Below are 14,242 nucleotides of genomic sequence, written 5' to 3'. Positions count from 1 at the left end.
CTTTTGACACAGTACCGAGAGCCAGACTTATACGCAGACTATAAGACATGGGTGTGCCTACAGAGCTGATATGGGGTATTCTGGCTCTATACAGAACAGTGATGGGGTGGGTACGCACTAATGAGGGAATGTCTGACATGGTCCTCTCCACTATTGGAGTAAAGCAGGATGCCCCCTATCCCCGACTCTTTTTGGGATGTATGTGGATGAGTTTTCGGACAATGTAGAGCATTAGGGAGACAGGGGGCTCAGCTAGCCGGACAATGGATTCCGTTGTTACTATATGCTGATGATATTGTGCTGATTTTAGACCCTCCAGAGGGGATGCTGCGTCATTTGGATGCTTTGCATACATTTTCTCGTGATAGTGGATTGTCTGTCAACCTGGGAAAAACCAAGGTTATGGTGTTCAACACCACACCACAGTGGGTCAGCAGATCGGCACCCACATTTACGTATGGCCAGGAGACTATGGAATACACAGATGCATTTTATCTTGAGTTAGTTTTCGGTGGACGGGTGTTTTCACTAAGGAGAGCATTAGAGACTAGACTGACGAGAGCATATGCAGCTTTGGGAGAACCGGAGAGGATGTGTTCGCAAGTGCAGTTTCAGGAACCGCGAACAAAGCTCTGGCTTTTTGACACTCTAGTGACTCCATCTATGCTCTATGGAGTTCAGGTATGGGGACCCTCAGTAGACCACCATGGGAGATCTGGCAACACAGATGGATGGAGATGTATGGAGAGGCCTTTGGTCTCTATGATCGCTCTAATGATTCGGGCTAAGGCCTCAGTGCCGCATGAGATTATCCGAGCCGAGCTAGCCCCCCCCTTCCCCCCCTCATGGTGGAGGCATTGACTAGATCAATATCCTTTCTGCACGGTCTATGGGATCTCCCCAGGGACGGATATGCTCGGCTTGCCCTTGAGTCATCTCGACAACTAGCTCTACAAGGCAATACAGCATGTTGGTATGGACAGATGACAACATGGTTTCAGTCGCATGGTTTCAACATGGATAGATTGCCTTCGTTTCAATAGTGTACCAGATGTCATCAAGACGCAGTGCGCGAGTTCCCTCGCGAAGAAGTGCCTACGGAGCGTGTTTCTATCGCGACAAGCTGCTGTTTTTCTCTGTTTTCAGCCCATAAACGTTGTAGACGGGGCTGATTTACGAGAAGGAACCCGAGAACACACCTCTTTTGTGTGTAGGATTGGAAGAGAGGATTTTCTATGCAGAGATCTCTTCCGGGGAATTGCTTTTTCGAGAACTGAGTTGCGTTTCGAGCGTCGAGACTTTGAAGGTAACGATTTTCATGTTATGATCTCTGAGTATTTGATTGAAGGTGTACTTCCTCTTCGTGAGGGAGTAGGAGCAGAGGAAGGCATGAGCCTCTGCAGGAGAAAGCGCTCTGAGGAACTAGAGCTAGATCAGCCCAAGGGTTTCGTACCCAAGTTTGGGAAGCAGGTCCATGGATTGAAGAGAGGTAGACTCTCGAGATGTGATCCGGAAGTTGAAATTCCCAAGGAAAGGACTTCGTGTCCAAGAAAGCGGAGTTATTCTGCAGGAACAAGACTCTGGAAACAGAGTCGGAAAAGAGTTGCAGGGATGCCATGCCCTGAGTCTGAAAGGTGTGATCCAGAGGCGAGAACCTTGGTTCTCAAGGATTTGGAATAAGGAATGGAAGTTCATTGGAATAGGGTTTTGCCCTAGGAATCGGAAGTCGAGGCTTCCGGGAACCATCAAGTCTTATTCTAGAACGAACGTGGTAATACGTTCGGTTCAAGTGCTTGTATAGACTTCTCCTCAGTAATAAAGATACTATTACGGGGGGGGACCATCCCATCTTCTGGTCCCCAGTACTATGTCGATCTTCTCACTCTCTATCTCTCTCTCTCTCTCTCTCTCTATCTATTTCTCTCTATATCCTCTGGCTTCAGTACTAAGTGATAAAGTCTATTTATCCGAGTATATTTTATATTGTTATGTGCTCCTGTTTGTGACAATGGTATCAGAGCATGGTCTCCTCTCTTTCTCTGTAAAGGAGGACGATTGTGGGAAGATACGGGAAGAAGCCATGACAAGCCAAGAGAGAAGTAAGCAGGCGGAACCCTAAGTCCTACAAGAAAAAGCTTGTAGAGTTGGAAATTTTTTTTTTTTCTCTCTCTGCAAGAAGTCGACACAAGGCTTGGGATTCTCTGAGAAGGCGACAATAGCATGATGCTCAAGAACCTAGAGAATCCAAGGAATGGAATGCTCGAGATTCTTCAGAATCCAGAAAATATCCATGAACGTCAATCCAGAACTATAGCCATGAAATCCCGTCATTCCGGGAAGGATATGAAGAAGGTCTCTAGACCTAGGAACACTTCCAGTCAAGTTTGATACTTTTGACGGAAGGGAAGATGCCCCGAAAGCTACCGCTTTGATTCGACAAGTTTGAAGTTGCCTTTGCAAACGGCAATTTCTGAAAAAGCGTCGAAGATGAGGCATGTGATTAAACACCTCAAGGGGATTGCAAGTACTTGGTGGTATACCAAAGCTCTACAAGGAACTTACAACAAGACTTGGATTCAATTCAAGGCTGGATTTTTCGACAAATTTTTTTCCTCTACACTTTGAGGAAGGCATCCAAGAAGATTGGGATCGGTTTGCCCAATAGGAACACGAGTGAGTCAAAGCAAGTAGTGGTTCACTCTTGCCAAGGTAGCTCCACTCTCGATTCTCTCTGAGGAAGGAAAGATGAAGAAATTCAACAAAGGACTTTTGCCCGAATTTTGTAGATGCATTTGCAAATTACTTTGCAACAGATGGTAGAGTCAGCAATAAAAGTTGAAAGTGTACACCTTAGTGTACATAGAATCCAATCCCCGTAGTGGGACGGGAATCATTGAACACAGAAAGTTTGGAGCAAGGGAATTCAATCTAACTCTTGAGTTTTTGAATAGAAGACCCTCAAACTCTAAGTGAGAGGACAGTTCTTTGATCAAAGTTAAATCTTTGAGAAACTCATCAACTGCGTATTGCTTTTATGCACGAGATATGCACGTGTCTAACCAAGACAATCACTCTCAAGTGTTTATGAGAGTAAGGTTGAGTCAGAACATTGTTTTATACGATGAACTGCTTTGCTTATCCATCCGGAAGGTCCATGATTGATATGGTATCCGGTAGTTCTCCAACAAAGTACTTGCTATTGTGGGTAGGAAATTATGAATGAACCATTCTGAGTTTTCCAGCAAAGAAAAGCTTTCATTAAGCTTGAATACTCTTTAAGCCCACACCCCCTATCCGGTAAGGGAAGATATGGTAGTGCTTTCCGCACAAGTGAATGAACACTCTCATTACGAGGGAAGGAACAAGCGACGAGTACGGCCTGTGCTCGAGGAATCCAAGGATTGAAATCCTAGATTATTTGATGAGCGGGTTTTGCTCTAAGAATCGAGCCAAGGGATCGTCAAGTTGAGCGTCTTCGCTCTAAGGATCTTACGAAGGGAAGGTAATTTCCCAGGTTCATCGAAACACTAACACAGCTTAAGAATTATGTACACCTTTGAGTACATGGATAACACACGAAGATGCAGACCTATGCCAAGGAAATGGATGAGAGTTTGTTATACTCTCTTGAGCGCCTTTTTGTGCGCAAGGATACTCCGACACGAGAATCTCTATTTGAGATGTGTTCGGTAGAAGGAATTTGAGTTTCTCTACGGAGAAGAGGTTTTCTGATGGTCGTTGATCATTGAGTACGCTATGTGCTTTTACCATTACAAAGCAACTTTTGGTTGCGGTATATGTTTCTCCATGAGCGGGTCAAGTAGCATTTACACGCTGCTGGAATAAATTCGAACTATTCTGTTCGTAAGAATATAATTCGCCAACCGTTTCAAATGGTAAGAATTACGTACGGGAGAACATCCCTGAGAATCAAAGAGGGTTTGCTCTATTGTGAACTAGGTTTGAACGTACGTTCAGAAAATGCTATGGCTAGAATCCTATCTGCCTGAGATTTTGCAAATCCTCATTGATGCTCGCAAGGTGAATCATTTTTGACGATTTTGTAAGGAAGAGACGCTAATGGGCATCGGGAAAACACTGGTGGTGGTAATAACTCGTAGGAGGAAAAAGATTGGAAGGAAGTGCCGCCGTGCACAAAGAATCTTCAGATTGGCACCGTCCGCCTACGTTGAGCGACGGCCCGGAACAAAGAACCTTCTTTAAGGTGATCTCAAACTTTGTTTGTGAAAGAAAGATGTCGAGCTTAATGCTCTATGACTTGGGCATTCCCTATGTGGGAGGACACAAGAGGTTTAATACCCTCTGGAATAACAGCGCGGGATTATGCGCAAGGACAGATACCTAGATTGATCTCTAGGAAGATTATTTTTCTCGAATTTGAGAAGACGGAATCAAGTTAACAGAGTCTCGGATAAGGAAACTTTGGATCAGAACAATTGGCCTACCCAAAGCAAAGGCTCCGGAATAAGAACTTACTTTGGTAAGATGGCACACTTTGTCTGCCTCAGGAAGATTCACATGAGCTTAATGCTCTCGACATGCCCTATGTGAGAGGACACAAGAGGTTTAATATCCTCAAGACTAATAGCGCAAGGTTATGCGCAAGGGCAAAGACCTAGATTGATTTCTAGGAGGATTATTCTTCTCGGAATTGAGAAGGTGGAATTGAGTTAACAGATTCTCGAATGAGGAAACGTTCGATCTATTGGAAAGACGCGAATGACGAGTTCTTCCACGGCTCGTAAGTTTGATGATTGGTGAAGGATATCCTCGAGGTACTAGAGGAAGGACACGAACCGGTAAGGTAAGTATTGAATTATTGAATTTTTGTTTAATTTAATTTTTAAGTTCTCTTTTGAGAAAGGACTAGCTCAACTCACCATTGAGCAAGATTTGGAATCTTTCCGGTTTCTCCCCGGTAGTTCAGTTGAACCTCTATAGTTGAGGACAATTGTTTATAAGTGAGAGGGATGTTGCTAAATTGGCTTTATCTTACAGAAAAATAATTCTAAATGAATTATTGGATTTATAAGTGAGAGGGTTTTCTCGCTTGGAACACCAAGGAAAAATAATTCTAAATGAATTATTGGAATTTTAAGTGAGAGGGTTTTTCTCACTGGAGACATTCGAGTACAGAGTATTCCTAGTGCGTCATTCAAAGTAATGACGGGAGCACTGAGAACGGGAATATCTGTAAGGCCACCAGGAACGGGTAACGGGTACTTCTGATGCGTCACATCAGATGGGTGACAATGAGCATCGGAAAGAAGTATCCGACATACGGGAACGGACATCTCTGATGTGTCATAGGATGGGTGACATAGAGCATCGCGAAGGAGATTGTACCGTAAGTTCAGTAGGAAAGGACTAGGTGATGGGTATTCCTGATGCGTCACAAGGTGGGTGACGGGTGCATCGGAAAGGGAATATCCATAGTCGGGAGGAAATTCCGAACTGTGTTGGAATTGTGCACAAGGAAAAAGAAAGCACTTGAATGAAGATGGGTTCAGAGGAAACTTTGAGGAAAAACAGATGCTTTCTGAGAAAGCGGGATTGCTTTTCGGGAAAGCAGATGCTTTCCCGCGAGGAAGTCTATGTCTGCATTGCAACTGTGCATGTGATTGCATCCAGGGACGCTTGGGAAGTGTTGTGAAAGAATTGTTTTTAACTTATAAGGTTTTATTGAGTTTTTGGGTAGGTTCAGACTATTTTTTAAAATACGCCGGCTGCCCACTTAATAAGTGGGTAGCCATCTGATAAATAAGGCAACAGATCAGCCAGCGTTTTCTCTCTCTCTTTTTCTGGCAGAACAAAACAAAAAAAAAACCCGGCCGCGATCTCTACGCGAGCAGCTATTCGTGCCCGTGGCTAGGAGCTATAAAAGCATCACATGCCCTCACTCAGAGGGGAGGACCAATCTTGCAAGGAGGAGATGCTGCTGCAGATTTCAGCCATAAAGAAGACGTTGCCAGTGATGCCCATGGCTGCCCCAAGTGTACCAGATGTCATCAAGACGCAGTGCGTGAGTTCCCTCACGAAGAAGTGCCTACGGAGCGTGTTTCCATCGCAACAAGCTGCTGTTTTTCTCTGTTTTCAGCCCATAAACGTCGTAGACGGGGCTGATTTACGAGAAGGAACCCGAGAACACACCTCTTTTGTGTGTAGGATTGGAAGAAAGGATTTTCTATGCAGAGATCTCTTCCGGGGAATTGCTTTTTCGAGAACTGAGTTGCGTTTCGAGCGTCGAGACTTTGAAGGTGACGATTTTCATGTTATGATCTCTGAGTATTTGATTGCAGGTGTACTTCCTCTTCGTGAGGGAGTAGGAGCAGAGGAAGGCATGAGCCTCTGCAAGAGAAAGGGCTCTGAGGAACTAGAGCTAGATCAGCCCAAGGGTTTCGTACCCAAGTTTGGGAAGCAGATCCACGGATTGAAGAAAGGTAAACTCTCGAGATGTGATCCGGAAGTTGAAATTCCAAGGAAAGGACTTCGTGTCCAAGAAAGCGGAGTTATTCTACAGGAACAAGATTCTGGAAACAGAGTCGGAAAAGAGTTGCAGGGATGCCATGCCGTGAGTCTGGAAGGTGTGATCCAGAGGCGAGAACCTTGGTTCTCAAGGATTTGGAATAAGGAATGGAAGTTCCTTGGAATAGGGTTTTGCCCTAACGGAAGCCGAGGCTTCCGGGAAATATCAAGTCTTATTCTAGAACGAACGTGGTAATACGTTCGGTTCAAGTGCTTGTATAGACTTCTCCTCAGTAATAAAGATACTATTAGGGGGGGGACCATCCCATCTTCTGGTCCCCAGTACTGTGTCGATCTTCTCACTCTCTATCTCTCTCTCTCTATCTATTTCTCTCTACATCCTTTGGCTTCAGTACTAAGTGATAAAGTCTATTTATCCGAGTATATTTTATATTGTTATGCGCTCCCGTTTGTGACAGATCACTCTAGCTCCACATGCAAGACGCCCAACCAGAGTACTGACCATGGAGGAGGTTGATGAGATCCTACAGTGATCGATGAGAGATTTCGTCTGAACCCACCAATCCCCCTCCCCCTCCCCCTTGTATCTCGTCTCCATCCTGAATCAACTTCAGATTTATTTCCTTTCTCCTTAGTGTTTTCATGTTAGTTTTTTGTAACTTTGTATTTTCCGTACTCAGACATGATATCAGATTAACCAATTGTAACTTTTTGTTTTCATAGGTCATTTTGGGCTTTCGAAGACGTTAATATAACATTTCATTTCATTTCTCTCTCTCTCTCTCTCTCTCTCTCTCTCTCTCTCTCTCTCTCTCTCTCTCTCTGAATAGGTACGGATGATCAAAGAGGAAGAGAAACAGAATGGGGCGAAGACCTCTTCGTGGGTGGATGTAATCACGAAGACACAGAAGAAGGCGGATGAGGCCGAGAAATGGATAGAAGTCACTAAGAAAGGGAAAGGAAAAGAAACCACGTCTACCCCCACTCCTACAATCATCAACATGACTTTAGAAGAAGAGCAGCGAAGGAAGACTAGAGCTTTGCACATACGAATAACCGGTCTAAAAGACCGAGATGATGTGGAAGTGGAAGTCAAAGAACTTCTCCGCATGATGGGTAGTGAGGCTACTCATACAAAGGCATGGAGGGTAGGGAAGAAGACATAAGGAAATGGGGAGACTTCAAAAGAAAGAGCTCTAATCATGCGCTTCCGATCCATGGAGGCAAAAAAGGACTTCTTGAAGAAGTGTCCTACACTAAAGAAAACGGGCATATTCCTTGGAGATGACCTCACACTCACACAGCTTGCTCATATGAAAGAAGTTATACCCGAGATAATGACAGCTCGAGAGAAGAAGAAAGTGGCCTTCTACAGGGATAGACGAGTGGTTATTCTGGAGAAGCTCCACGCATGACGGTGCGAGACCTGTGGGACCACACTCAGAGTGGCTACATGGAATTGTAATGGATCTTTGTGCCTTGATGTAGGGGCCTTTGAGGATAGTTTCACAGGGAGGGACATCATTTTCTACTCTGAGACGCATCAAGCCCCGGGGCAGTCCATGCCCATGTGAGGGGATACAGATGGGAGACAACTTGCAGACAGGAGACTCGATCAGAGCGCAGAGGACGAGGTTCAGGAGGAGTGGCAGTCTTATTCAAGGAGGAGCTATAGTCTCTGATACATATAGCTTGGAGGGATGAGCATGCGAGGTATATGTGGGTGAGACTGAAGGCAGAGACAGGCAGATATCTCTACATCGCTATTTGCTATTTTCCTCCTAGTATGTCAGTATATGCATCACCTAGAGGACAATCCCCCTTCTCTATTTTAGATGATGATATATGGGAGTTTTCTAGAGACGGCGACATTATTATCTTGGGGGATTTCAATGCTAAGACTGCCCACGACCAGTGTAACCGCAAAACGTTTCAGACCCGAAACGTTTCACCCGGAAACGTGGCGTTTCACCCCGAAACGTTTCACTCTAGGCTAAGGTCTCAGTGAAACGTTTGACCGAAATGCCAATTTTGTGTATATATAGAGTTATGTATCGACAAAATAGGTGTTCATAGTGCAGTGAGTAGAAACACATACTATGTTAACATGGAAATAGCATATACATAATAAATAAATAAATAAATATTTAATGGCCAAATTCTCTAAAGAAATTTTTTTATTTCAAGCGTTTCACTCCAGGCGTTTCACCTTGCAGGTGAAACGTTTCGGCCGTTTCACCCGTTTCGCGTTTCAGGCCTGCTGAAACGCGTTTCGCGGTTACGCTGCCCACCACCAGACAACATTCTATGATACCTCAGAGGAGTTGATGCGGGAGCTTGATGTTACAGAAATGGGCCTGTCTAGATTATCACAGGATGAGGAGCACACTGAGTATGGCAGATACTTGATTGATATGGGGATGCACATGGATTGGCCATTTTGGATGGCCTACAGCGATTCCCTGCAGCTGGTGGTTTTACATGCTTTCCATATCGGCATGGCGCTAGTATAGTGGATTATGTTATGGCTCCGCCAGGACTCATTCCTTTCTTTTAGGATTTCGAGGTGGGAACTAGACCGGTTGGGTTAGCAATCGATCATGCTATCTTGTCTTTCAATTTATCATTCTAGTTCAACATAGCTCCATTGGGAGAGGCCTCCACACATACTCGGTATACCTTCACGAGGGAGACAAATCACGTGTACACTTATGAGATATACAAGCAGCTATGCACTCAGGAGCTAGGACGACCACTAGATGAGCTCACCCAGATTCTGACAGAGACGTTGCATGATGCAGCATTAGAGGCATATCCCCACAGCCAGCCTACGCGCAAACGATCTGGGAGCATGCCTTAGAACAGTTGGTATGATGAGGAGTGTAGAGAGACGAGGATCGGATTATAGAGAGAGGTGCTCATGGGTACTACTACACATAGACAACCACATATTATCTTCCGCCGCCTAGTGCGATGAAAGAAGAGGGCTTACCTATCTCAATTAGAGCGTGATCTGTATTAGTTGTTTATGAGTCAGGACTCTAATGAGGCATGGAGGCTTTTCAATGAGCACTCTCCACCGCCAGCCATCACTTCCACAGAGACATGGGGGGAATATGCTACATCTCTCTATACAGCATTGGGGCAGCCACCTTTGCCTGACCCTCCAGAGGCATGCCCAGAAACATGTACTTTCTTTACTGTTGAGAGGGTAAGGAAAGCCATTGACAAGATGAAGACAGGAAGAACACAAGATCATGATGGTCCGGTAGCAGAGCACTTTATCCATGCCAGAGATATGCTTGCAGAGCCTCTTGCTATGTCTTTAATAGAGCCATGTATGAGGGTTTCCCTGAGACTTGGAGTATGTCCACTATTGTGCCTATCTTCAAGTCGGGAGATCCTATGCTTCCCGGGAATTACCGAACCATCATGGTTGGTCACACTTTGGCTAGGCTATATGCATCAATTCTTGAGCATGAGTTAAGTGGATGGGCAGAGAGAGAGGGCATACGGGCAGTAGGACAGGTTGGGTTCAAGAGAGGTTTCTCCACTGTTGACCAGATTTTGACACTCAGAGCCATTATTGAGGAGGGTAGATACCATGGCAGGAGGATATATTGTAGCTTTGTGGATTCCCGCAAAGCCTTTGATACAGTGCCACGATCCAGACTCATACGCAGATTGCAAGACATGGGGGTGCCCACAGAGCTGATCTGGGGGATCTTAGCTTTATACAGGACAATGGTAGTACAAGTACGCACTACTCAGGGCATGTTCGACATGGTTCATTCCACCATTGGGGTGAAGCAGGGTTGTCCCCTATCTCCGACTCTCTTTGGGATATATGTAGATGAGTTTTCAGATTATGTACATACAGAGGGTGATAGAGGTGCTTAGCTTGGAGGGACATGGATTCCTTTGCTATTATATGCTGCTGATATTGCTTTGATCTCCGATTCTCCAAAAGGGATGCAACATCATTTGGATGCACTGCATGTATTTGCGCAGGACAGTGGATTGTCTGTGAACCTTGGTAAGACCAAGGTAATGGTGTTTAACACCACGGCGCAGTGGGTAAGGAGGTCCACCCCCACTTTTACATATGGCTGAGAGATTGTGGAGTATGCAGATACATACACTTATCTTGGGGCGGTTTTTAGTGGTCCAGTATTTTCCCTGAGGCGTGCAGCAGATACGCGATTGACCAGAGCCTATGCAGCATTGGGGAGACTTGAGAGGATATGTTCACATGTTCAGCTCCAGGAACCTCAGACAAAGCTTTGGCTCTTTGACACTTTGGTCACTTCGGCCATGCTGTACGGAGTGGAGATATGTGGCCCCTCAGTTGATCATCATAGCACAGCTAGCAGTACTGACGGATGCAGATGTATGGAGAAGCCATTGGTGTCTATGATTTCTCGGATGATTAGGGCCAAGGCCTCACTACCACATGACATTGTTAGGGCGGAGCTTGCTGCTCCCCCATTGGTAGTGGAGGCACGCACTCGATCAGTTTCATTTATGCATAGCACTTGGGCTCTCCCTAGGGACATATATGCTCGATTAGCACTAGAGTCTTCTCGACAGCTGGCATTGCAGGGAGATAGATCATGTTGGTATGCAGAGATGGCATCTTGGTTTCAGTTACATGGCTTTAGTATGGACCGGCTACCCCCATTTCAATACTCTCTGGATGCACCCTTCATCCCCCTCACAAGAGTAGAGATTATCAGGCTCATCAGATAGGACTTGATTCAGTTGGATACGAAGAGGACATGGATACAACCCACACATGAGCTAGGTACGAAGATGACTTTCTATAGAGAGCATCTTCTCCAACTCACGGAGGATGGTTTTGTGATCAGATCAGGATACATGGATACTCGTCTATCCCACGGGATACGATGTGCTATTGTTCAGATACACACATCCTCACATCAGCTAGAGATCTAGACAGGCAGATTCAGAGGAGTACCCGCTGAGTCCAAGATTTGTCAGATGTGCCAAATAGAGCCAGAGACAGAGCTACATTACATCTGTCATTGCCCAGTATACTATGAGATACGAGGACGCTTTCACTGTCTATTCAGAGAGGGTTTTGGGCCACTTTCTATGGTCATGAGATACCAGGATCAGAGATGCCTCGGATTATACTTACTGGAGATTCGCAAACACAGAGAGGACCTCTTGAAGAGGGGCACAATGAGAAAGATCCAGCGACAACGGAAGATCACAATTTTCTTTCAGTCACAGACAGAGGAGTTGGAGCAGTCCCCACAGCATAACAACACCAGAGGTACCAGAGGCATACTCCTAGATTGGGCGATAGAGTTGGGGCGGTCCCGTCGCCCACGGATGAGAGGGCCCTCTCGATATCGACGCAGACTGCGACAGAGGATCCATACCATACTGGCACGACATAGGAGCCGTCCCGGATACTGATGTATATGTATATGATGCCTCGACTGTCAAAAAGCTCCATTGTATTAGCTCACCCTTTGTCTTCCCTTTGTATCAGCTTTCACCCCACCCCTACTCACTATTTTATTTTTAGTTCTTTGTACTTTTTGTACCCAGACCTGGTATTAGATTCACCACATGTAACCTTTTGGTCTCATAGGTCATTTTGGCCTTTTGAAGAGATTAATATTACATTTCATTTCATTTTCATCTCTCTCTCTCTCTCTCTCTCTCTCTCTCTCTCTCTCTCTCTCTCTCTCTCTCTCTCTCTCCGGAGGCTACGACAAAAAATTACGTTAATATTACATTACATTACATTTTCATCGACGGAGGCTACGACAGAGATTAATATTACATTTCATTTCATTTTCATCGACGGAGGCTACGACAGAAAATTCGGAGCACGTTGGCCATGCATGCACGACGCCCGGTCAGACTACTAACCATGGAGGAAATTGATGAGATTCGCCAACGACCGATGCTAGATCTCTTATGATTCAGCTATCCCAACAAGCCGCCCATTTTTTGCTTAGTCTTTTGCTTGGTTCACATCGATCAACTTAGGACCCCATAGTATATATCTTTGTTTTGTACTATTGTTAGGTTCTTTTGTTACTCTGACTTTGTATCAGATCCACCACTTTATGGCCTTTTGAAGACGTTAATATAACATTTCATTTCATTTCATTTCTCTCTCTCTCTCTCTCTCTCTCTCTCTCTCTCTCTCTCTCACATATAGTTTCTACCCAAGATTTAGAGCTCCATTTCAACATCATCTCTACCCTCACACATGGATGTACTTCCGGTTTTCTTATTTTGGTTTCATATTATTTCGTATCTTTTGTCCTTTTTGGCCTGCCAATGGCAAAGGCTTTAGTGTTTGGTTGGGTTTTTTTTAGCTTTGGAGATAAGGAAATGACGGTTTTAAGTGGATACCTTCAAATGATTGTTTATTCTTTAACATAAAATCTTGAGTTTGAAAAACCAAGTCCATTCTCTTCGCTTTTGCAATTATTTCTTGAGCTCTCTCGCCAGCACGCACGCCTCACACTCACATTCATACACCCTTAGAAAACTTTTCTTTATATATATAAAACATGGCGTTTCTTTCTTTTTGCAGACTATCTTAAATTCTTTAACATTTCTTATGCTTCTTTCTAGTCACGAGGACACTCGTGTATATTGTCTCATAGGCAGACTTTGGCCTCTAGAATATGGATATAAAGCTCTCTCTCTCTCTCTCTCTCTCTCTCTCTCTCTCTCTCATGTTTCCTCTTGATTTTCAAGGGCAATAAAAGTTGTTGTGGAGGGACCACATTTTGATCTTTTGGAGGCTTTGGCCAACTCTATAGCAACCACCATATTCCAAAGATTTCGAACCATCACGGATGTGCGGGTGCGTATTGATATGCCGAAAGTTGCAGCCAAGAAAGATGCAGATTATGTTGGTCTAGAAATTTTTCGTAGTGCACCTTCTTAAGCATGTGCAACATCACACATTTCTTTGTTTACCATGCGGCTCTTTTCTCACAATGAGCTATGCCAAGGATGGAGAGAAGGAAGCTTACTGAAAGCTCTAGGGCTTTGTGGCTCTTTTATAAGTACAAAGTGTTTTAGAAAGTTGATGCTGAGAGAGCTTTTATAGGTGCTCGTCTCATATGGCAGAATGTAATATGCTGAGCGAAAGATTCCTGAATTTTGTAGAGGGTTGGGTTTGTAATATTTGCAATTGTTGGCCTTACATGGTAGGGCTTGTGTGTTATATTTTTACCATGTCAAGAAATGAGACAACAAGTTTGGATTTGGTTGCATTGTCCTGCTGCAATTTGCAAGGTTTGCTCTCAATGAGTAAAATTTACCTTCTTTTATATATAACCTCCGTGCGTAGTAGGAAGAGATGAATCGTGGAGGATTCTTCCGTGTGCAATTATTTATATTGTGAAGTGCACCTCTGGGAAGCTAAGTAATGGCAACGGATGAGGTTTTCCTATTTTTCTGACTGATGATTTATGATTGGAACCTTGTTATTGCTACATATTGCATAATTTCTAGTAGTATGCCTAAGCTTTATCGAGACTTCAAATTATTGCATGTAATTAGAGATTGGATTTCTAGATTCTTCTCCACAATTGTGTCGTGGATTTGGAAGCACACTTACATGATAGGTTGTATTCCTATAGTCCTCTCAATACTTGTCCGAAGTATGAAAGTAAACCGAGCATATTTATTTTTTCCACTTTTAGAACTTATGCAGAAGGGTGGTAGCAATCTA

The 14,242-nt window shown here is 44.3% G+C and overlaps 1 protein-coding gene across 1 annotated transcript in view; it reads left to right on the top strand.

The window, feature by feature from the left end:
• Positions 1-13,710, top strand: part of LOC147465272 (dihydroneopterin aldolase 2-like) — a 30,543-nt gene extending 16,833 nt beyond the window's left edge. The window contains exon 3 of the mRNA XM_086519218.1: positions 13,258-13,710. Within this exon, the coding sequence (XP_086375344.1) occupies positions 13,258-13,450 (193 nt within the window). The 3' untranslated portion in view covers positions 13,451-13,710. The remainder of the gene's footprint in view (positions 1-13,257) is intronic.
• Positions 13,711-14,242: the final 532 nt, after the last annotated feature.

Source organism: Adiantum capillus-veneris, chromosome 1 (assembly GCF_014529385.1).
Source record: "Adiantum capillus-veneris isolate H3 chromosome 1, ASM1452938v2, whole genome shotgun sequence".
In the NCBI taxonomy this organism is placed as follows: Eukaryota; Viridiplantae; Streptophyta; class Polypodiopsida; order Polypodiales; family Pteridaceae; genus Adiantum; species Adiantum capillus-veneris.
The sequence above is the reverse complement of the archived record's forward strand: the minus strand, read 5'-3'. Positions and strand labels throughout refer to the sequence as shown.